The 21,706-nt window shown below is 49.9% G+C and overlaps 1 protein-coding gene across 4 annotated transcripts; it reads left to right on the forward strand.

Annotated features, from left to right (window-relative positions):
* The first annotated feature begins 2,651 nt into the window (after positions 1-2,651).
* Positions 2,652-20,660, forward strand: SLC12A9 (solute carrier family 12 member 9). Of its 4 annotated transcripts, none has more exons than XM_042473529.1 (14): positions 2,652-3,024; positions 6,802-7,070; positions 8,165-8,299; positions 8,966-9,097; positions 10,373-10,663; positions 10,827-10,934; positions 11,438-11,549; positions 12,568-12,725; positions 12,832-12,914; positions 13,677-13,801; positions 15,110-15,302; positions 16,309-16,483; positions 17,768-17,914; positions 18,297-20,660. In XM_042473529.1, the coding sequence occupies exons 2-14, from the start codon at positions 6,851-6,853 to the stop codon at positions 19,187-19,189; spliced, it is 2,772 nt and encodes a 923-aa protein (XP_042329463.1). In that variant the 5' UTR covers positions 2,652-3,024; positions 6,802-6,850; the 3' UTR covers positions 19,190-20,660. The 4 variants fall into 4 exon arrangements, with proteins under 4 accessions (XP_042329463.1, XP_042329460.1, XP_042329462.1 ...); XM_042473526.1 differs by lacking the exon at positions 2,652-3,024 and adding an exon at positions 3,175-3,329; XM_042473528.1 differs by lacking the exon at positions 2,652-3,024 and adding an exon at positions 4,917-5,373.
* Positions 20,661-21,706: the final 1,046 nt, after the last annotated feature.

Genomic DNA, 21,706 nt, shown 5'->3' on the forward strand with positions numbered 1-21,706 from the left:
TTATTATTATTATTATTATTATTATTATTATTATTATTATTATTATTATTATCATCATTATCATTATACTTTATTTATATAGCGCTGTAGATTTACACAGCGCTGTACATACAAACAATAAAATCGATAAAAATGAAACCCGCCAATGGCATACATTCTACAAAATACATATAAAACAATAGATGATAATAATACAAGATAGAATTAGATAAACATAAGCAGCCAACAAATTTTAAAAAACATCAAATAGCAAATCAAATATCAGATAACAATCGGATAATATCAGATAAACAAACTGTTTATGTAACAGTTGCATTTTCATTCAACTTCTCCTCCCAAGAGCCAAAAGTCTTCACAACAGCCTTGTGAGGGAGGTCAAGTCCAAAAAAAAGAGGCCCTGAAGGCCCTCCATTTTCCTGGCTCTGTGGGCAAACTGAAATAGAGGCACTGTGGTGCCATGGCCTGAGTGCTGGACTAGGGTTCGAATCCCTACTCAGGCCTGGTGGAAATCCCTGGGTGAGTCTGGCAAGTCATACTCTCTCAGTAGCCTCAGAGGAAGACAAACCTCCCTTGAAAAACATCTTGTCAAGAAAATACTGATTAGTTTCCCTTAGGGTCACCAGGGCATCCACACTGAAGAAATAACCCAGTTTGACACCACTTTAACTGCCACGGCTATGTAATTCCAGAGACTGTAGTTCATTGTGGCACTAGAGCAGATGAACACACAACAAACTAGTTCCCAGACTTCCGTAGCAAGCTTGCCACATTCCATAGCGTTGTGCCATGGCAGTTAAAGTGGTATTAAATCCAATTATTTCCGCAGTGTGGATGCACCCCTTAAGTCTGCAATGACTTGAAGGTGCGCAACAAGAACATGGGACCGAACTAGCATCTCCCAAGCGCCAGGCCAAGATGCTCGCTGCTACACACTGCTGACACTTGTGTGCTCTCACACTCCCTCTGTCTCTTTATCGTACACTTATGGGGCTTCTAGGAAGTCTTTTGACCCACACCATGTTCAAGTGTGGACAGGAAACCACTGGTGGTGCTCCATGGGGTCACAACAGCAAGGGCATGTGGCAGTGACATGGATTGGATTGCTTGACAAACTACCACAACAACACACCCTCCAACGCTTCACAGATGAAAACGGGGACACGTGTGGCCAGGCAACATCAGCGTGTATGAGCAAGGGGGCAAAAGTGGGACCTTGTTCCAGGATCCCCTATGGATAACAAAATCTGTGGATGTGCAAGACACTTCTTCTCCGCTGCTGTTCTCTGTGGTGTGTGGCGGTGACCTCCATGTTATCGCGGCAGTGGGGTTATCTCAGTATCTTATCCACGAGGCAATTGGGCGCGTGTGACTGCCTTGTTATCATTTCTGATAGCCACCAAGGCAAGTGAGATAGAGGCTTGCATGCTGGTGTCTCTTAAATTGAAGTGACAGCACATCTGGGGTTCCTTTGCAATTGTGTGGAAAAGCACACCCCAAAACTGCTTTGGTGCAACTAGGAAAGACAATGCTAGACTTCCCTCCATCTCTCTGGGGGACATTTTCCTTCCTTTATGCCCACAGTCTCTCTCTCTCTCTCTCTCTCTGGTTGTGTATGTTTGCACACCCAGATTAGGGACTGCAGTTTGCAAGCAGATTAGTAACTGCCCTTTGATAACCACTGCAAAGACAGCTCCCTCTCCAGCCTAAATAATCGGAGAGTTAAAGCCAGTCCTTAGATTTGGTAACTTGGGACAGGAGACAGATGAAGCAAAGGAGGAGAGGGGAAACCCTGGTTTTTCTCTGAGTTTCCTTACTACTACTACTACTAATAATAATACATTTATGTATATTCCCCCTTTTTCCCACTTGCAGACTCAAGGCTGCTTGCCAACATTAAAATGGATGCAGCTGAACTATACAAGAGGGACAGTCGTGTGGCGCATGGTTTGAGGACCATGACTCTGAGGACCAGGGTTCGATTCCTAGCTTAGCCATGAAACCTACGGTCAGTCCCACTCTCTCAGCCTCAGGGGAAGGCAAGGGGAAACCTCCTGGGAACAAGTCTTGCCAAGAAAACACTGCGGCCTGAGGCTGAGGAACAACTGAAGGTGCCAACAGACACCAGACTACAAAGTATAGTTGAAGTCTGAGCAGAATTCCAAGCGTGAGAAGCATGGCCATCTTGCCTGAGGAAGCCTCCCCAATCCCCATGCGCTTGAATGCGTCTCTTGTGAGGCTGTGAGTCAGAGAGGCCCCGAGAGCCTTTGCGCATAGAAGGCCATCATGTGCTGCTCTGCTTTTATGGGGCAATAAACCCAGGCGGGAGAGAGCCACTTCCTCCATGACTAGGCCCATGCTCAGTAGTCTCCCAAATTACAAAACCGAGTTGAAGAAGAGTCAGAGGGAGGGAGGGAGGGAGGGAGGGCAGAGTCTTGCCAGGCCAAGTCCACAGCAGCCTGGCCTGGGCCTCCCTGGCTCCTTGGCCATCTGCCTCAGCGAGGGAGCATTCCTGCATGGCAGCATGGGTGGGCGCGGCCCTTCAGAGGCCTTTAGGCCAGAGGCCGGGCATCGTGGGCTGGGAATTCCTGCATGGCAGAAGGGGTGCTGCTGAGGAGGGCTCCCTGGGCGGGCCATGGCTCCAGAGCCCCCCTGGGACGTCTGGCTTTGCCAAGGCCCCAGCAGCCCTTTGGGGCAGAGAGGCCCAATGCAGACCTTGAGGCCAGCCAAGGCCCAGGTCTCTGGAGGCCCTCAGGGTTGGGCCACTGGCCCTTTGGTTGCCTTGGGCAAGAAGCCCACTCTCTCAGCCCCGGAGGAGGGCCAGGGAACTGGGCCAGGAAACCCCGGAGAGGGTCGCCCTGAACCAGGCAGGCAGGAGAAGGACTACAACTCCCAGGACTTCCCGGGATAGAGCGGCGTCCAGAGGCAGGAGGAGGATGCTGCCTGCAGTGCGGCTGCTGCCCAGGACCCTTTCGGAGAGCCTGCTTCCCCTTCCTTTTTGCAGAGGAGGCCAGTCGGACCTGGAAGGTGGCAACAGCCCTTCCTTCCTTCCTTCCTTCCTTCCTCCCCTTCTTCCTTCAATCCCTCCCTCCTTCACTCCCTCCCTCCTTCCCTTCCCTGGGGCTGCATCAGGAGGCTCTGAGCTCACAGCCGGCCTCCTCCTCCTCCTCCGGCTGCTGCTGCTGAGCCCCATCCCCCGCCGACGACGCCGGCAGCAGCAGCAGCAGCAGGAGGAGGAGGAGGAGGAGGAGGAGGCCGGGGCCGGTGGTGGGGCCTCTTCCTCGGCGGGGCCCCAGAGAGGAAGGAGGCAGGCAGGCAGGCAGGGCGCTCAGGTCGGGAGCAAGGGCCCAAAGGGAAGGAGGGGGGAGGGAGGATGGACCTTGGGGGGGGGGCTCGGCATCCTCCCCCCTTTAAACTGGGGGTCACAGAGAGAGAGACCCAGAGGAGGCTCCTCCTGGGGGCTCCCTCCCTCTCACTGAGACCCCCCCTTTTGGAGACCATCCTTTTATTAGGATGCTCTCAAAAACCCCTCCCTTTCCCTGTTTTAAGGGGGGGCTGAGAGTGTGACCCCCTCCCTCCCCTCAGAAACTGGGGGGGGGGCTGCCCTAGTCCTCTCGGGCGGAGATGAGTGGTTTCCCAGCAGCCTTTGCGAAACTTCAGCCCCCCCCCCCATATCTTTTTATTTTTTTTTAAAAGGGAGGGGACAAAGGGACAGTTTTTTGTCCAAAAAGCTTCCTTTCTGGGGGGGGGGGTCCCAGAAAGAGCCTTTTCAAAAGTCCAAGGGCAATTCTTTGTCTGAAATATTCCATGTATGGAATGGCAAAAGCCCAGGCCTCTGGAATAGCTTTCCATGTAAACAAACAAACAAACAAACAAAAGAGGGGGGCTCAAAGGGGGGGTTCACTCAAAGTATTGGAGCCATGGGCAGCTTTGACTTCTGTGGATTTGGTTCTTTGCCCTTTGGACCCGTATCTTCCTTCTCTCTGGGAACCTCCAGAGTCCTCTGGCGCAGCTCTGCCAGAAGTTGGCCATAGAGTTCTGCTGGAGGACCTAGAAGCTCCTAGAGAAAAGGACCCTCTGGCCATTCGCAGCTCCTCCAACTTCTGGCAGATGCCGGCCATAGAGTTGCACCAGAGATGCCTAGAGAGGCAGTCAAAAGAGGGTGGCACTGCAGAGGCATTTGGAGGAGCAGGGATCCAGAGGATGGCACTTTAGTTTTGTTGCTGTTGCTCTTGTTGTGTGCCTTCAGGTTGTTTCCACCTTGTGGGACTTGTCACAGGGCTTTCTGGGGCTGAGAGGGTGTGACTGGCCCAGAGCCTGGTCTCCAGAGTCCTAGTCCGTGCTGGCATTGCAGACCCTGGAGGTGCTAGATGCTCCATGGGGCTTGCGAATGGCAGATGTCTAGGTCGGGACCCCCAGGGGTCATCTGGCCAAAGCCCTTGGTCCCAGGCAGGAAAGAGCCACAGAGAAAGCAGCAACCACTGACCAGGAGCCTTTTCTTTTCCTCCACAAAGCCATCGTTTTGGATAATCTGGCAGCAGGAGGGCAGGAAAGACAGGGCTCTTCAGATTTCCCTGAACCTGTCTGGCCAAGGAAACCAACCGTATTGGAGGCAGCCTGGCATTGGGATTTGAGGGCTGGTCTAGGACTCTCTGAGACCAAGATTCGAATCCTCCCTCAGCCATGGAAGCCCTCTGGGTGACCTTGGCCAGGTCCCACTCTCTCAGCCTCAGAGGAAGGCAGTGGCAGACGCCCCCTGAAGAAATCTGGTCAAGGAAACCCTAGGAGAGGGTCTTGTAGCACCTTTGAGACTAACTGAGCGAAAGACGCTCTAGCATAAACTTTTGTAGACTTAGACTGCATCTGCACTGCAGAAATAATCCAGTTTAACTCCCATGATTCCATGCTATGGAGTTATAGGAACTGAAGCTTTGTGAGACATTTAGCCTCCTCTGTCAGAGAGCAATGGTGCCAGAATCAAACCAGAATTCCATAAAATTGGAGGCAAAAGCGGTCTCAAACTGGATTATTTCTGCAGCACGGATGCAGCCCATGACACCTTGAACACAGGGAACAGAAACAAGAAAACGCCAGTTAGGGCCTGGCTTTGGGTCTCCTTGTGTTGGAGCTTTGCATTTGCCATCCCGTCATTTCACAGATATGTATCGCTGTCTTTGTCCCGAGGGCAAAAAGAGGGTCATTGACGCAGAAACCACACTGCCCCGCTCTTACGTGCCGTTCCAGAGAGATCCATATCTGGGGTGCGCCTGTGTTGCCGTTGCGTTACGCGTGACTCCGTCTTTGGGTTCCTGGCACACTGCTCGCCTTTGCAATGAACTTCCCAGCTGCGTCTCATGATCCCAAGACAACCATGAGGTCTGTGTGGAAACAAAGGTTCAGGAAGGTTCCTAGAGTTGGAAGGGACCCCAAGGGCCATTGGACTGGATGGATTACATGATCTCTTAGGAATGATTTGCCTGTGGATCAGATGACCCTTGGGGTCCCTTCCAACTCTAGGATTCTTCTTGAGATGCTGAGCAACCTTCTGCCATACAGGAAGACATGCTCCAAACACCCCGACAGATGCCCCTCCAGTCTCTGTTGAAAGACCTCCGAAGCAGGAGGGTCTGCCATCCTCTGAGCCTATTCCACCCTCAAAGGGCTCTTACCCTGTTAGGGGCAATCTCTTTCCTTGCCATTTAAGTCCATCTCCCATGTGGCCTCCCTTCACAGATCTAAAGATGGCTCTCTTGTCTCCTCTCAGGCTGCATCCACACTGCAGAATTAATGCTGTTTGACCCTGCTTCAATAGTATTATTATTATTATTATTATTATTATTATTATTATTATTATTATTTCCCACCTGTCACAGCTGTGTGTGTTGTGTGCCTTCAAGTCATTTCCAATTTACAGAGCCCCTATCACAGGATTTCCTTAGCAAGTTTCTTCAGAGAGGGTTTGCCATTGCCATAATCTAAGGCTGAGAGAGTGTGACTTTTGTGGCTGAGCTGGGAATCGGACGCAGGGTACAACATGTTAAAATACAAAATACATTTTAAACATAATAATAATAATAATAATAATGTATTTATATTCCCCGCCTCCCTGTGGATCGAGGCAGGATTACAACCGATAAAATCAAACAACACATTTACACAAACCAACAGTTAAAATACAATACTTTAAAACCACACAAAAACACTCATATAAATATGGTACATTTTTTAAAATACAGTCTACATGTTTTTAAAAAATCACGATTTAAAAGAATAAACCTTTAAGTGCCGTGACTGAATGCAATGGAATTGTGGGGCTTGTAGTTTTGTGAGACTTTTAGCCTTCTCTGCCAGAGAGGCCTGGTGCCACAAGGAACTATAAATGCCAGACTTCCATAGGATGGAGCCATGACCTCAGGCTTCTTTTCCCAAGCCAAACCAGCTTCCAAGCCTTGGTCATCCTTCTCTAGACATAGAAACATAGAATCATAGAGCTGGAAGAGACTGCAAGGGCCATCCAGTCCAACCCCATTCTGCCATGTAGGAAATCTAAATCAAACCATCCCCGACAGAACTGGACACAAGATTCCCACAGATGAAGTCTGACCAAAGCAGAATAGAGTGGCTCTACTGCTTCCCACAATCTGGACACTATACTGCTGTTGATTCAGCCTGGAATTGTGTTGGCCTCTTTTGATGCTGCATCACACTCTCAACTCATATTTTGCTTGTGCAGATCCTTTTTGCTGCCTTTCTCACCCCATGGGGTTTTTTTTGGTTAAACTTTGGTATTTTCTCTCCTCCTAGATAAGCAGGGGGATCCCTCTCTGCGCCCCCCGGTCTCCTTGACTGGGCCATGTCTACAGAGAGCTCTCCTCTGCTCAGTTACCGTCTCTTCCGGGTGTCAGGGGAAGGAGAGATGCCGGGGGTCACACAAGAAGAGGCCCCGCTGGTGGTGGGGGTGGTGGGCTCCGGCGGCGCTCACCCCGACCCGGCCCGCCAGCTCTCCACCTTCTTCGGTGTCATCGTGCCCACCGTCCTCTCCATGTTCAGCATTGTGGTCTTCATGCGCATTGGTGAGTGGCCACCACGGGTGGTATCAGCGGTGTGCCAGGACTGTTGTTCTGGGCAGAGGGAGAATAAAAGAAACCTGGTTCTGCCAGATATATTCTCCCCCATCTGCCCACTAGACCCTGATTTAAGTGAGATTGGATTTGCACAAACCACAGAGTTGGAGAGCATTCACACAGATGCAGCAGTGCCCCAAAGGTTGTGGCTCCAGACGTTCACCATGATGGACTGGGTCTGAATTGTGGAGAAGTGGGGAGAGGGGTGGGATGAGTTGGGGGATATCAAACCGGCATGAGCCCCTGCCCTTCCTCAACTTAGCTGCACCTGTGCAATCACAGCCTGATCTGTTTGTCCAAATCCACCTCATAGAATCATAAAGTTGGAGGAGACCACAAGGGCCATCCATGTATGGGACTTCATTCAGCCAAAGGAAGAAGGACGTACTCTTCTTGTAGTATCTTTTGGGCTGCAACTCCCAGAACCCCCCAGCTGTCACTGTTGGGGGAAACATCCATTCAGAGTGCAGAAAATGTTATTTTAAGTTGACTGGGGGATTCTGGGAGTTATAATACAAAGCCTAGATGAGAGGTGGGAATCAGCAGAGGAATTTTCATTTTTGGACTATAACTCCCAGAATCCCCCAGCCCATTTTGTTTTATTTTGCATTATGTCTGGTGGGGGGGGGTTCATTGTGTTTTACTATTGCATTTTAATAATTTTATATTTTTGAATAGTTTTTAAATGCTTTATTCAGTAACTTTTTGTAAAGCACCAAGTACATGGGTGGCACTACATAAATAATAATAATAATAATAATAATAATAATAATAATAATAATAAGCAGCTTTCAGTGGGATATATTTGGCCCCAGGGCCCACCCCAATATAGAAAGAGGTCCCAGCTTTTGTGGGCCCCTTGACTTTGCTCTGACAGCTGAGGTTTGGCAAAGGTGAGCCCACCCAACCCTCACTGTCTTGCAAAGCTGATCTGATCAAGGCCTGGTGGAAGGTAAAATGGGAATTTCGATATCAGGAGCAGAAACTCAAAACCTTTCTTCTCTCTGTGTGTCTCCCCCCCCCCCCAATGTCCTTCTCTGCAGGGTTTGTGGTGGGCCATGCAGGCTTCCTCCAGTCTCTCCTGATGCTGGTGGTGGCCTACTTCATCATCTCCTTGACCGTCCTGTCGGTCTCTGCCATCTCCACCAATGGGGCTGTCCAAGCCGGAGGGGCCTACTGTATCCTTTCAGGAACTTTGTTAGTTCCAAACCTCCCTAAAACTTCATTTGGTACAGGTTGAATTGCCCTCACCTGAAATGCTTGTGACCAGAAGGGTTTGGGATTTCAGATTTGAGAATATTTGCCTGTACATAGTGAGATATCCTGGAGATGGAGCCCAAGTTTAAACACAAAATTCATTTATGCCTCATGTAGGCCTTATACACATAGCCAGAAGGTAATTGTATTTATGTGTTATGTGTCTTCAAGCCATCTCTGACTAGTGTGGACCCAAAGACGAGCCTATCCTGGGGTTTTCTTGGCCAGGTTTGTTCAGAGGAGGCTTGCCATGGCCTTCCCCTGAGGCTGAGAAGGTATGACTCGCCCAAGGTCCCCCAATGGGTTTACATGGCAGAGCAGGGAATCGAACGACGGCCGTAGTCCAACACTCAAACCAGTTTTATTCACAAGATTTTAAATAATTGAATGCATGAAACAAAGTGTCTGTACATTGAAGTATGAGAAAGCAAAGGTGTCAGTCTCTCAGCCAGCCATGAGAAAGGCCTTGGATTTGGGAGCATTTTGGACTTCAGAGTTCCAGAGGTTCAAGGGGTGCGTGAGCATGGAAGCCAGCCCTTCTTTTCCCTCTTAGATGGCCTTAACTGACTCCCCTTTACGCTCTTCAGTCATGATCAGCCGGACTCTGGGCCCCGAATTTGGGGGCAGCATTGGTCTCATGTTCTACCTGGCCAACGTCTGCGGCTGTGGGGTTTATGTCCTTGGGCTGGTGGAGGCCATTCTGGATGACTTTGGCGCAGGTGGGTCCCAAGGGTTGAACCATGGATTTAGGACAGAATCCAAGGCTGACAGGGGAGGGGGAAGTCCAAAACCCAGGTCAGAGGTGGGAACCTGGTAGCCATCCTGAAGTTGTTGAATTGCAGCTCCCAGCATTCCTCACCGTTGGTTGTGCTGGCTCAGGGATGTTGGGTGTTGTGGTCCAACAACTGAAGAGCTACATCAATCTCATCCTGAGCCTAAGCTCAGTTGCTGGCCCCAGTTTTTGGGGAAAGGTGAGATAGAAGTAAAATAAAATAATGCCTGAATCCTGCTGGTTAATCTTAACAATGAGTAGATCCATTCAATCAATTGTTGCATAGTGTGTCAATGTATAGGTAAATGCAGTTGAGTCTGTGGGTCTACTCTGTGTCTGACAATATTTGATGTGATGTGATTTGTTTGATATTTGATGTTTTTAATCTGTTTTTTTCTTTTCTATATGGTAATTTTATCTATTCCTCTTTAATTGTTATTATCTTAGAATGTACGCCTTGGGCAGGCTTTTATTTACCCCTAATTTTACCGACTTTGTACAGCGCTGTGTATAATTACAGCGCTATAGAAATAATGTTTAATAATAATAATAATAATAATAATACTCTAGTCAAGACTAACAGAATTACATGTGAAACAGCAACAACAACAATAGTAGCAAAATTGCTTTTCATCATCTGCAAGGAAGTCTGGCATGGTATGTTCTACCTGGACATCAGCCTGAATCTTGCCCCCAAATTCTGTTCCCAAATAGAATCTGAATCACTGAGGGTCTAGAACTCCAGTCGGGAAATATCTGGTAGATTCTGACACTGAGAAAAGTTATGCGTTTGTTTATTTGTTTGTTTAGACATTTGTCTATCCTGCCCTTTATCATAGGATTTCAGGGCAGGGCCCAGCTAAAACAACCAAGTTGAAAACAATTGCAGATCAAGCAAAAATGTCTCAAACAGGTTTTCAGAAACCCAGCTTCAGCATGACAACAAACAAAAACAGCTTTTAAAAGGCTACAACAATTAAAAAAACAAAAGAGAGAATATAGGGTTATGGTAAATTCAGCCCCCTGGGCTTTCGTACAAAGCTGTGTCTTGACTTGGCGCCAGAAAGAGACCAATATTGAGGCCAGTCAGGCCTCGGGGGGAATGGGGGGCATGTTCCAAAACAGGGCGTCTCTCATGTTCTTGGTTTTGGAAGGGAGGGGTATCCCTGGCCCCCCTGTTTACCCCCTCTGCCCCCCTTCCTCCTCTTCCTATGTCCTGCAGATGGATCGGTGCCTCCCGGGGCCAAGGCCTTACCGCAGGGCTACCTCTACAGCTTCCTCTATGGCTCTCTGGTGCTCTTCCTCTGCCTGCTGGTCTGCCTGGTGGGCTCCCACATCTACTCCCGGGCGGCCTTCTTCATCTTCCTGGTGGTCAACATCATCTTGGTCACCATCTTTGCCAGCTTCTTCGCCGTCTCCCCCCGGGAAATCACGATCACCCACGACGGCAACCAGAGCCTCAACGCCTCCTTCACCGGCTTCAACATCTCCACTCTCAAGGACAACATGTACGGTAGGTGCAGGCGCAGTGGTGCTGGGCAGCGGGTGCCAGGGATCATTGGCGGTCATTAACTCCCGCTTTCATCTGTTCATCCCAAAAGGAGGTGAAAAAACAGTATCCTCTCTGTGTGTCTGTGTCTTTCTCTCTCACCTCCTTCTCTCCATCCCCTTTGCAGCCAAGTACTCCCAAGATTATACCACAAACAACATGATGTCCTTTGCCACAGTCTTTGCCGTCATGTTCAATGGTTGCACAGGCATCATGGCCGGCTCCAATATGTCAGGTGAGGTTTGTGCAAGGCAGATTTGTGTGCCAGGAGGGGGGCTTATGTGGAGGTTTTTTTTGGGGGGGAGGTGGGGTGTTACTAAGGATCCAGTGCCCTTTGCGTGGCGTCTGGGGGAATCTCCGCTTGGCCCACCCCATCCCTAATTAGGGGGACTTCTGCTTATCCCCCTCTGACACCAAAGTTACCACCACCCTTGAACCACTGCTGCCACGATGGACACTGTGTGTCTGAACTCAACCACAGTAGATCTCTGGTAGCGTTCAGAGGTACACAGATATATATTACAAACATAATTTATTGCACAGAAATTCAACAGACATTTCTTGGTCTACATAAGCTTACAGTCACAACATTCCTAGGCTTATAGCATCATAGAGTTGGAGGAGACCTGGAGGGCCGTCCAGCCTCTGTTTAAAAACCTTGGACAAGGTGGTCTTTGAGGATAATAGCAAACTGTATGGCTCTATCAACATGTCTGCCTTTGTTTTTGGGTTTCAAAGGGGAACTGAAAAACGCCAGCAGCTCCATCCCAAAGGGGACTATTGTGGCTGTTGTGTACACCTTCGTCATCTATTTCTTCCTCTTCTTCATGACCAGCTTTACCTGTGAGAGGTGAGGTGTTTGTGTGTTTATTTTGTTTCAATCAGAATACAGTTTCCATGCCAGTTCCTGCAAAGCCAGTCCAACCCCCTTCTTCTGCCATGCAGGAACTCACAATTAAAGCATCCCTGGCAGAAGGCCATCCAGCCTCTGTTTAAAGACCTCCAAAGAAGGAGACTCAAAATGTCTGCCTTCCTGGAGTTTCCTGGGGAGCCATGGCACTCTGGGAGGGCTGGCTGGGACTGTCACCTGCGCCATGGGACAGGTCATTGCCGAAGCCGTGGGTGGGAATTCTGCAGCCTTTTCCCCAAATGTTCTTGTACTGCAACACCCAGCATCCCACACCTATAACCTAGATGTTAAAGCTAGGAGAACTGCTGGGAGGCGGAAGTCCAGCAACATTGGGAGACAGGGCACACCATTCAAAACCTGGGGAGCTCAGCAAAGTGTCGTTGGGTGGGCAGCTTGCTCTTCCCAGCTGGAACCATAGAAATGTTTTACTTGCTGAACTGAACACTTATTTGTGTCTTAATATTTACACTAAAATGTGTGACGTGAGGCCAGAAAGTTATTTTTGTTTGTTACAATATGTCCTGCCTGCTTGATCTTTATGAAACAAATGGCATTTATTTAGAGAACCATAAAACTTTTTCAGAAGGCAACCCTGTGGTTAAAAACTGAACCCGGATCCCCAAAAGACTGCCCTCTCTGCCTTCCCACTTTGGGTGAAGTTTTGGACTGGAAATGAAGGAGGGTTAAAAATAGGGTAATAACAAGAGTGATGGGCAGAACGAAGGTGGCAGAGCCAAGAATGTAGGGTTAGGGCATATCAGGCGGGTTTCTTATCAGTGAAGGCCCCCTGGAAGTGTTGGATTACAGCTCCCATACAGTGGTCTGGAGGATTATGGGAGCTGTACTCCAACACATCCAGGGGTGCTGAGTTGAGATGAAACAAAGAGAATGTTTGGAGAAACACAGAGAAACAAAGGATGCCCACCTTTGTAAATCCCCCTCTTTTTCTGTCTTATAGGGCGCTGCTGATAGGGGACTATGGGTTCTTCCGGGCCATCAACATCTGGCCTCCCTTTGTCCTGATCGGCATCTACTCCGCATCTCTCTCAGCCTCCATGAGCAACCTTATCGGTGCCTCGCGGATCCTCCATGCCTTGGCCAAGGATGACCTGTTTGGTGAGGCTGCCTCGTCCTTTCCTTTGCTTTTCCCACTTCCCCCAGTTCCCACCCTGCAAAGTCTCCTGCCTTTCAGCTGCCTTACAAATTCTTTTCCCTCCAACAGGGATTGTCCTGGCGCCTGCAAAGGTGGTCTCCAAAGGGGGCAACCCTTGGGTCGCTGTCCTCTACACCTGGGGCCTTGTGCAGGTAATGGCTTTGACCTCCATCCTTCTCTCTCTCACACCTCACATCCACAGGTGTCTCTCCCAAGGTACCTCAGGAAGGCTGAGAGATTGCTGATCATCTGCCACTGGTCTCACAACTCTCCCTCTCCTTATTAGAATCGCACATAGATAGAAAGGACCCCATGGGCCATCTAGTTGAACTGCATTCCACCATTCACCCCAAGAAAGGGCCATCCAACTTCTGCTTGTTGTTATTAGTGCCTTCAAGACACTTCTGACTTATGGCAAACCTAAGGCTATCACAGCGTTTCCTGGGGCTGAGAATGTGTGACTTGCCCAAGGCCACCCAGTGGGTTTCCATGGCTGAGCAGGGAACTGAACCCTGAGTCCAAGTCCTACTCTCAAACCACTAAAACACACTTCCTCTCCAACCTCTGCTTAAAGAGCTCCAAAGATGGGGAATCCAGCATCCTCTGAGACAGTCTGTTCCACTCCCAAGAACACTTAACCCATCAAGAAGTTCTTCCTATTGTTTAGGCGGAATTTTTTGCAGTATGAATCCATATTGAATTTGAATCCATCTTGTTATTAACATTATTTTTGTTATTACTTTATTCATTTATACCTTACCCTTTTCCCAAAGCTGGTACTCACTGTGGCTTACAAATGTTAGAAATGACATCCTACAAAAAAGTATAATTAAACTCTCACTTTTAAAAGCTGCGTAAAAACATGGGTGATTTGGAGCCTGACCCCTCACTCGCCTTGTCTCTTCCCTCCGCAGCTGGTGCTCCTCGTGGGAAAGCTCAACACCATCGCCAGCATCGTTACCGTCTTCTACCTCGTGGCCTACGCGGCCGTGGACCTGGCATGCCTGGCGCTCGAGTGGGCCTCTGCTCCCAACTTCCGGTAGGTAAAATGTCTGGTGGGAGGGAGGAAAGCAGTCAGGCCACTTTTCAGGGGCTGCCCAGAGAACCAGTTCACGGTATGTTCTGGGAAGACTTTATTTGGTTCATTTATACCACAAGATCTCAGGTGGCATACAAATAAATAAATTTGAAACAATTTAAACATGTAAAACAGTAAGGAATAATGAAACAATTCTGAGATCCAGATGAAATTTAAGCAGTTTAAAAGCATGTTGTTGCTGCTGTTGTGTGCCTTCAGTTTGTTTCCAACTTATGGAGGCTCTAAGGTGTATCATGGGGTTCTGTGAGACTGAGAGGGAGTGACTTGCCCAAGGTCTCCCAGTGGGTTCCATGGCCAAGCAGGGATTTAAATCCTGGTCTCCAGAGTCCTAGACTAAAACTCAAACCATTATGCCATGCTGGCATAGCACACCAGACAATATTTTGTGGCTGGGTTGTGCCAACAAGTCAGTTTCAACTGATGGCAGCCCTTTGAATGAATGAGGAGTCTGGTCACCCATATCCTTGCTCAGGTCTTGCAAAGTCATGGCAGCACCCAGGTTTTCCTTGACTGACACCATTGGCCTCTACTGCAGCCTCCCTATTTTCTCCTTGCCTTCCTCTTTTCCACACATTTTCATATTTTCCAATGAGCAGAAAATCCAGTGATCAGATTTGAAGGCACACAACAACCAGAACAACAACATGTTGTCTCATGATGTGTTCAAAGTACAATAGTCTCAGTTTAGCTCCTTTTGGCTGTTATGGAAATAGTTTAGTCTTAACTTCCTCGCAGAGTACCATTGATTTGACCAGACCATATTCAGCAATCTGTAACACGCTTTTAGATAACTTAGCAAGGTAAATTTAACAAGTTAGATCAGTTTTTTATCTGTGAGATGTCTTGGATCCCTTCTGGGAGAAAGGTGACATACAAATGAAATGAAATGAATAATAGTTTAAAACCAGTTACCTAAAAAGTGGGATTCATGTGACCTTCCACATTTGATTGGACTGCAGTACCCATTATTCCTCATCATTTTGCCTGTAGGACTGATGATGGGAGTTGCAGTCCAACAACAGGATGGTTCGACTCCAAGGGCTTTGATAAAAAGCCATATTTTTTAAAAATGTTAAAGAAACGAAGGTTGGCACTTGTCAGGCGTCCAAGAGGGAGGTTGTTCTGCACCTCATCTTGTCGCAGAGTCCATTGGTTCTACAGAGGAGACACAGGGAGGTTCTCCTTTGCCCCTCTTTTGAGGGGCTCTGTAGGGTGACCCACTCTTGCCGCCTCTCTCCTCCCGGCCAGGCCCACCTTCCAGCTCTTCTCGTGGCACACGTGTTTCCTGGGCATCGTCTCCTGCCTGGTGATGATGTTCCTCATCAGCCCAGCCGGGGCCTCTGGCAGCCTGGGACTCATGCTGTTGCTGCTGGGCTTCATCCACCTCCGCTCCACCGCATCCTCCTGGGGCTACATCAGCCAAGCCCTCATCTTCCACCAGGTATTTGGCAATCACATCATTGGAGGCTGAGGAGGAGTTGCCCTCAAAAGTTGGCTCCTAGGCTTTCATTAGGAACAACCAAAATGTCCATAAAGTGTGCAAGCTTTGGAGTGGTACAGACCTCTTTGGCAGGCAGATAAAGGTTGTGTAACTTTTACTTGGCTTTGGGGCCAATCTGATGCTGCCAGGACTCTCCAGGGGCCACAGAAAGTGGGAACAGAGTATTTTTGTTGTAAAACACTTTTTCCCCTAAGGTGAATTGCTGTTCCAAGAAGTTCTAGGGTGCTACTTTGTCTTTTGGGGAAGGGGCAGGAGAAGGATCAGCTGGGGACTCTGGAGAGTCTGAAGGCTGCAAAAACTTTAGCCACACTGAGAGGGGGGGAGACCCAAGCAGCTGGCCAGATGTTGTGGCCATCAGTTCTGCAGCTGGACTTGCTCCCAGGTTTCAAACTCAGAAGAGGAGACTTAGGGCTGAAGGTGGCCATTTCCCCCTGCTTGTCCCAGGAGACAAAAAAAGGAGGCTGGCGTAGACTCAGAGATTTGCCCATTGCCTTGAACTTTGCTTCCTTGGTGGCTTTTAGCAGAAAATGCAGACCAGGCGAAGCTGCAGATTGGTCTGGGAAGAATTTGGCCCTCCAGAGGTTGGACTTCAGCTCCCATCATCCCTATAACCAGTACTGCCAATGATTTGGAGATGCTGGGAAGAATTAGAATGAATTAAAATGCAGAAACTTTTCTTGGATAATTCCCAGAATTCCCCAGCCAGCAGAACTAGCACAGTTGATGATTTGGATGACCTGGGAAGAACTGGAATGAATTGGAATATGGAATTGACCTTTGGGGAACAATGCCCAGAACTGGCTGGGAGATTCTGGGAGCTGTTGTCCGAAGAAGTCACTTCTCCAAATACAGGCTGTGTTTTGATACCGATGCCTGTAGTCCGGTGAGGAGAAATTGCTGAAGCTCTTCTCATCTCTCTTTCTCTCATTGCCTCGGCCAATAAAAGGTGCGGAAGTACTTGCTTCTCCTGGACATCCGGAAGGACCATGTCAAATTCTGGCGGCCGCAGATCCTGCTGATGGTAGCCAACCCCCGGGGTGGCTCCCAGCTCATGAAGTTCATCAACCACCTCAAGAAGGGAGGCCTTTTTGTCCTGGGACACGTGGAGATCGGGGACCTCGGTGAGGCGGGGAGTTCCCCATGCTCTAAGCCCAAAACAAGAAAGTTGCATCTGGGTCGGAGGTGGGCAGATGCCCTGGTATTGTGTCAGGCCCTTGCGGGGGTCCATTTCCCCCAGTGTGGTTGGCTCTGGCCAGCAGCTGTGGCTTTTGTGGGTAACTGGAAGGAGTCTGTTCTTCATCCTGTATGCTGCTGCGGCCTTCTATACAAAGACATAGGAAGCTGTTTTGTATAGTATGTCAAAGCCTTGGTTCTTCTAAAGCAGTGATGGCAAACCTATGGCACAAGTGCCAGAGGTGGCACTCAGAGCCCTCTCTGTGGGCACACATGCTATCACCCTAGCACAGAGTTTGCCTGAGTTTCTTACTAGAAAGCCAGAGGGATGTGGCACTTTGCGATAAATAAGTGGGGTCTGGGTTGCAGTGTGGGCACTCAGTCTGTAAAAGGTTCACCATCACTGTTCTAAAGCTTGTGTTTCCAGCTCTGGCAGGCAGCAGCAGGACAGCCTCCAGGGCTTCCAGCAGGACCGCTCCCTAGCCCAATCCCACCATCCCTGGCCTTCCCTCTCGGTAGCTTCCCATCCAAGTCCTAACCAGGATTGTATGGAAACACAACATGAAGCTACTAAGTCTGAACCTGGGGTCTCCCTCTTGCCCAGTCTTGTCAGCTCTGGCTTGCAGCTGCTGTGGCTCTCCAGGGTTTCTTTCAGGCCAGGTTCTTTCCTAGTCAAGACCTGGAGATGCTGCTGAGACTCTGCCTGGGGCTGTCTGCTGCCCTTGTGCTGAGCCAGGCCCATCCACAGGGCCCCCATAGAGCCAACTCTGACTGGGTTTCAGGTGCAATTCATCCCTAGTCCTGCTTGACTCCTCTTGGTACAATCCCCTCCTGCTGGCCTGCCAAGGCTGAACCAGCCTTATGTGGACTGAGACCCTTGCATGGACTCCATTTAGCCCAGTATTCTCAGCCCTGACTGGCAGCACCCACAGCGGTTTTTCATGATCCTGGGGACTCAATCTGGTGCTACAGCATTAAAACTTAGGAAGTGGCTGTTATGCTGAATCAGACCCTTGGAGGCCAGTGTTGTCCTCTCTGAACAGCAGCAGTGGTTTATATTGTGTTTTCAGGCAGGATTCTTTCCTAGCCAATTCCTGGAAGACCATGGCATGTTCGCTGGTGGTGGTCTCCCATTCAAGGATTAACCAGACCCTTAGCTTCAAAAATCAGTTGAAATTCGGGTGCGTTCGGGGTAATGAGTTGTCCTAATTGCTTGGCTCTTCCTCCTGCAGACACCATGCCATCTGACCCCATCCAGGCCCACTACAACTTCTGGCTGAGCCTGGTAGACAAGCTGAACATCAAGGCATTTGTAGACTTGACCCTGTCCCCCTCGGTCCGGCAAGGGACGCAGCACCTCCTGCGGATCACCGGCTTAGGTGAGGATGAGGGACGGAGGGGCGACCGCAGGGGGGAACACAGGCATGGCGGGACAACTCTTCTACACATGGTGTTAGAAACAAACCAGCAAGTGAGGAAGGGGCCTAATCCACACCTGCCCATTTATCTGGCATTGGTAGTCCAAAAAAGGACCTTAAGCTCTGTTCACTTCACTTCCTGTCTCTACCAGCCTCAATTCCCCACTCAGGACAGGCAGCATATATCTTGGGAGGAGGAGCACCCCAAACTGAAGCAACCTGGCAGACCTTGCAAGAATGTTGTTCTATCCTAATCTTTCCAAATGGCCTCAGCCCCTGGTGTGGTTCTTTGGTTCCTTACATGGCCTAGGCATGCGGTTGACCTCTTTCCTTCCCTGCTCAGGTGGGATGAAGCCAAACACGCTGGTCCTCGGCTTCTATGACGACTGCGTCCCGGAAGACTACTTCCTCCAAGACCCGGCCTTCAGCCAGGCGCGGGAGAATGACGAGTTCGGGGTAGACCTGGCAGCTCTGCAGGCCCACTTCCCACCTGTGAGGCCGGCTGAGAGCCCCAGGGCCCTGAGTCCAGCCGAATACGTGGCCATCATCTCAGATGCGGTGAAGATGCACAAGAACGTGTGCCTGGCTCGCTACTTCCACCTCCTGGAGAAGGACCAGCCTTCCTCCTCTTCCTCCTCCTCTTCCTCCTCCAAGCGGCGTTTTGAAGGCCGCTACATTGACGTCTGGCCCCTCAACCTCCTGCGGCCACACACCCCGACCTACGTGGACATCTGCAGCCTCTTCCTCCTCCAGATGGCCTGCATCCTCACCATGGTCACTTCCTGGAAATCCGCCCGGCTTCGCATCTTCCTCTGCGTCGAGTCCGGAGACCTGGGCTGGGTCAGCAAGGAAGAGAAGCTGCGGGAGCTCCTGACCAAGCTGCGGATCAAGGCCACCATCAAGATCGTCACCTGGGACCAAGTGGTGGCCCTCAACGGACTCCAGCACCCCGAGGCGGAAACGCCGTCCCCCCCGGGACGCCCAGCGCCACGTGACGGGGAAACGTTTCTCAACGCCGCCACCTTCCGGGTGACAGATGAGTACCTGGCCTCCGTCAACAGCCTGCTGCGGAAACAGGGGGGCCAGACAGCCGTGCGCTTCCTCTACCTCCCCCGGCCGCCCGCCGACACCTCGCAATATGAGCGCTACCTGGAGCAGCTAGGGGTCCTCACCACCGACCTGGGCCCCACCTTGCTCATCCACGGACTGACCCCCGTCACCTGCACAGAGCTCTGAGGGGGGAGAGAACGCCTGGGACCCCAACGCCCAGGGTTCCCTCGGGACAGCGTGGCTGGGGGATTCTGGGAGTCGGACTCCGTAAAAGGGGAGCGCCGCATCCTTGGGGATTCTCGCAGGGAGAGATTTCCTGTCTGCGGTGGACCTTTTTGCGATAGAAACAAAAGCTCTGCCACATTTGAGGAAGGAGTTGAAAGAAAGAAAGGGTGCCTTGTCTTTTGAACAAATGTCGCGGACTTCTTAACTCAAAAGAACTCAGTTTTGGGGTCTTTTGCATCAGTGACTTTGGGAAAGTGGGGCTTTTGTCGGTTGCCAAGCACTTCGCAAATCTCAACGAGGTTTAGAAAATTCCAATCGGACGGAAGAAGAGGGAGATGGAGTCTTTTAGGATGGGTCTCTTTTGTCCCTACAGTTTGGGACACATGCCTTCCATGCCCTCGCGTTGCACTCTCCCCATCTAGCACTTGAACGGCCTCTTTTCCTGAGGAATTTGCCTGTTTCTGGAGGCGTTTTTTGGCTTAAAATGGGGCAATTCTCACACCTTTCTACTTTTAAGGGGAAGAAAAGGAAATAACTAACTGCTAACTAACTCATGCTGCCTTGGTTCAAAGGCCCCTTTCCTTGAACCTTCTCAGCTGTCTTCAAAGGCTGGAAGTTTGAAAAAGTTCCTTTTGGAGTGTGTGAAAAGCTTGAGGAAGTTCCTTTTTGGGGGGCCTACAATGGCCAGATCTGCTGGCTCTGGGGTATTCAGGCCATTGTAGGTCCCCCAAAAAGGAACTTCCTCAAGCTCTGAAAATGTGTGAACAACTCCCAGATTTCCCCCAATGGCAAAGCATAACCACTGCTCAGGCCGGGTAGTGGATTCTGGGTGCTGCAGTCCATAGTTTCCTAACCTTGGGGACTCTCCCAAGGATGAATTTCCTATCTGTGGCACACCTTTTCTGACCAAAAGATGTGGAATTTCCCCACGGATGAATGGACTTTGGGAAATCCTGTTTCCTTGCCTGTTTTTGGCATCGTTCCTGTGGATCATGAGTGTGTCAGGAGGGGGGAGAGAGGCCTCCGTTTAGATTTCCCCCTGGCTGCGAAATTATATCCATCGTCTTCCCTTTTAACCCAGCTAACTGTAGACAGCGAGCCATTATGGAAAGGGCTGTGTGTCCCTAAAAGGGGTACAGCGTCATGCCCCCAAATAACTTCACAGGTGCTTTGTACTAATCATTAACACGCCGGTTTAACTATTTTGTTTATTTTTGGTGGGCGGTGATGGTGTTCTGATGCCTCCAATGATGGATAACCATAGAGAGGAAGAGCGCTTGCTGGAGCGGATGGGTTGTGTGTATGCGAGCGCGTGTGTGTCACTGCGGTGGAGTGAATGGCGTGATTTAGGCATTAACACTCAACTTGCGGGGAGGAGGATAGTTTCTACTTTTCAATGGAAGTGGGCAATAAAAGCGAAACTTAACAAGGACAGGGAAGTGTTGTGCGTGCGGTTGTTTTCATGCAAGGGCTTTGGAAGAGCCACGGAACTGGAGGTTCGTGCTTCTTGCTCCGCCGCCAGACAGAGAATGGAAACGAGAGAGGCTGAGAGAGTGTGACTTGCCTAAAGGCGCCCAGTGGGTTTCTATGGTCGAGCTGGGATTCGAACCCTGGCCTCCAAGGTTGTCATCCAACACCCAAAGCACTAAATCGCCCTGGCTCTCCTATCATCATCATCATCATCATCATTATCATCATCGCTTTATTTTAATGTAGAGAAATCTTGTAGCACCTTTGAAACTCCTTGAAAGAAAGATGTTGGCAGCATGAGCTTCCTAGACTTCAGTCTGCTTCCTCAAATGTAGGTTTAGTTACTCCACCAAAAGCACCTGAGGAAGTAGACTGAAGTCTAGGAAAGCTGCTGCTGCTGCTGCTGCTGCTGCCAGTTTCTTTCAGTGAGTCTCAAAGGTGCCACAAGATCTCTCTACGTACTGATTCTACAGAGGAACATAGCTATATCTTTGAGTTCTACTTTAATATTTGGGAGCTTTTCCCAACTCGGATGGGAGTTGTAGTCCCCCAACAAAGCTGAGGGTCTCGGAGCCATAGTCCTGGCAGGGGCCGCTCTCTGTCACTTGGTGCCAGAAAGGCAAGGCTATCTTGCAATGGTCCCCAAACTGCCCTTTAGGAGATTTCGGACTTCAGCTCCCAGAAGCCTCAGCCATGTTGGCCAATAGCCTGGGATTCTGGGAGCTGAAGTCCACTATCCCTTAAAGAGCCCCGTTTGGGCCCCCTGCTCTAGGCAGTGCCAAGGGCAAAGGAAGTCTGAGGGACACCTGGAGGAAGAAGAGATCTCCCTCCTTATAGGTGGCCTCAATCGCATCATTTGGCGCCTGAATACCCTGAAGGCCAGATCCTGCCTGATCCTGGAAGCTAAGCAGGCTCAGCCCTGGTTAGTCCTTGGATGGGAGGCCGCCAAGGAATCTCAGGTGCTGTTGAGGCTCTGTTTCAGAGGAAGGGACTGCCAAAGCCCTCTCA

This window comes from Sceloporus undulatus, chromosome 6 (assembly GCF_019175285.1).
Source record: "Sceloporus undulatus isolate JIND9_A2432 ecotype Alabama chromosome 6, SceUnd_v1.1, whole genome shotgun sequence".
In the NCBI taxonomy this organism is placed as follows: Eukaryota; Metazoa; Chordata; class Lepidosauria; order Squamata; family Phrynosomatidae; genus Sceloporus; species Sceloporus undulatus.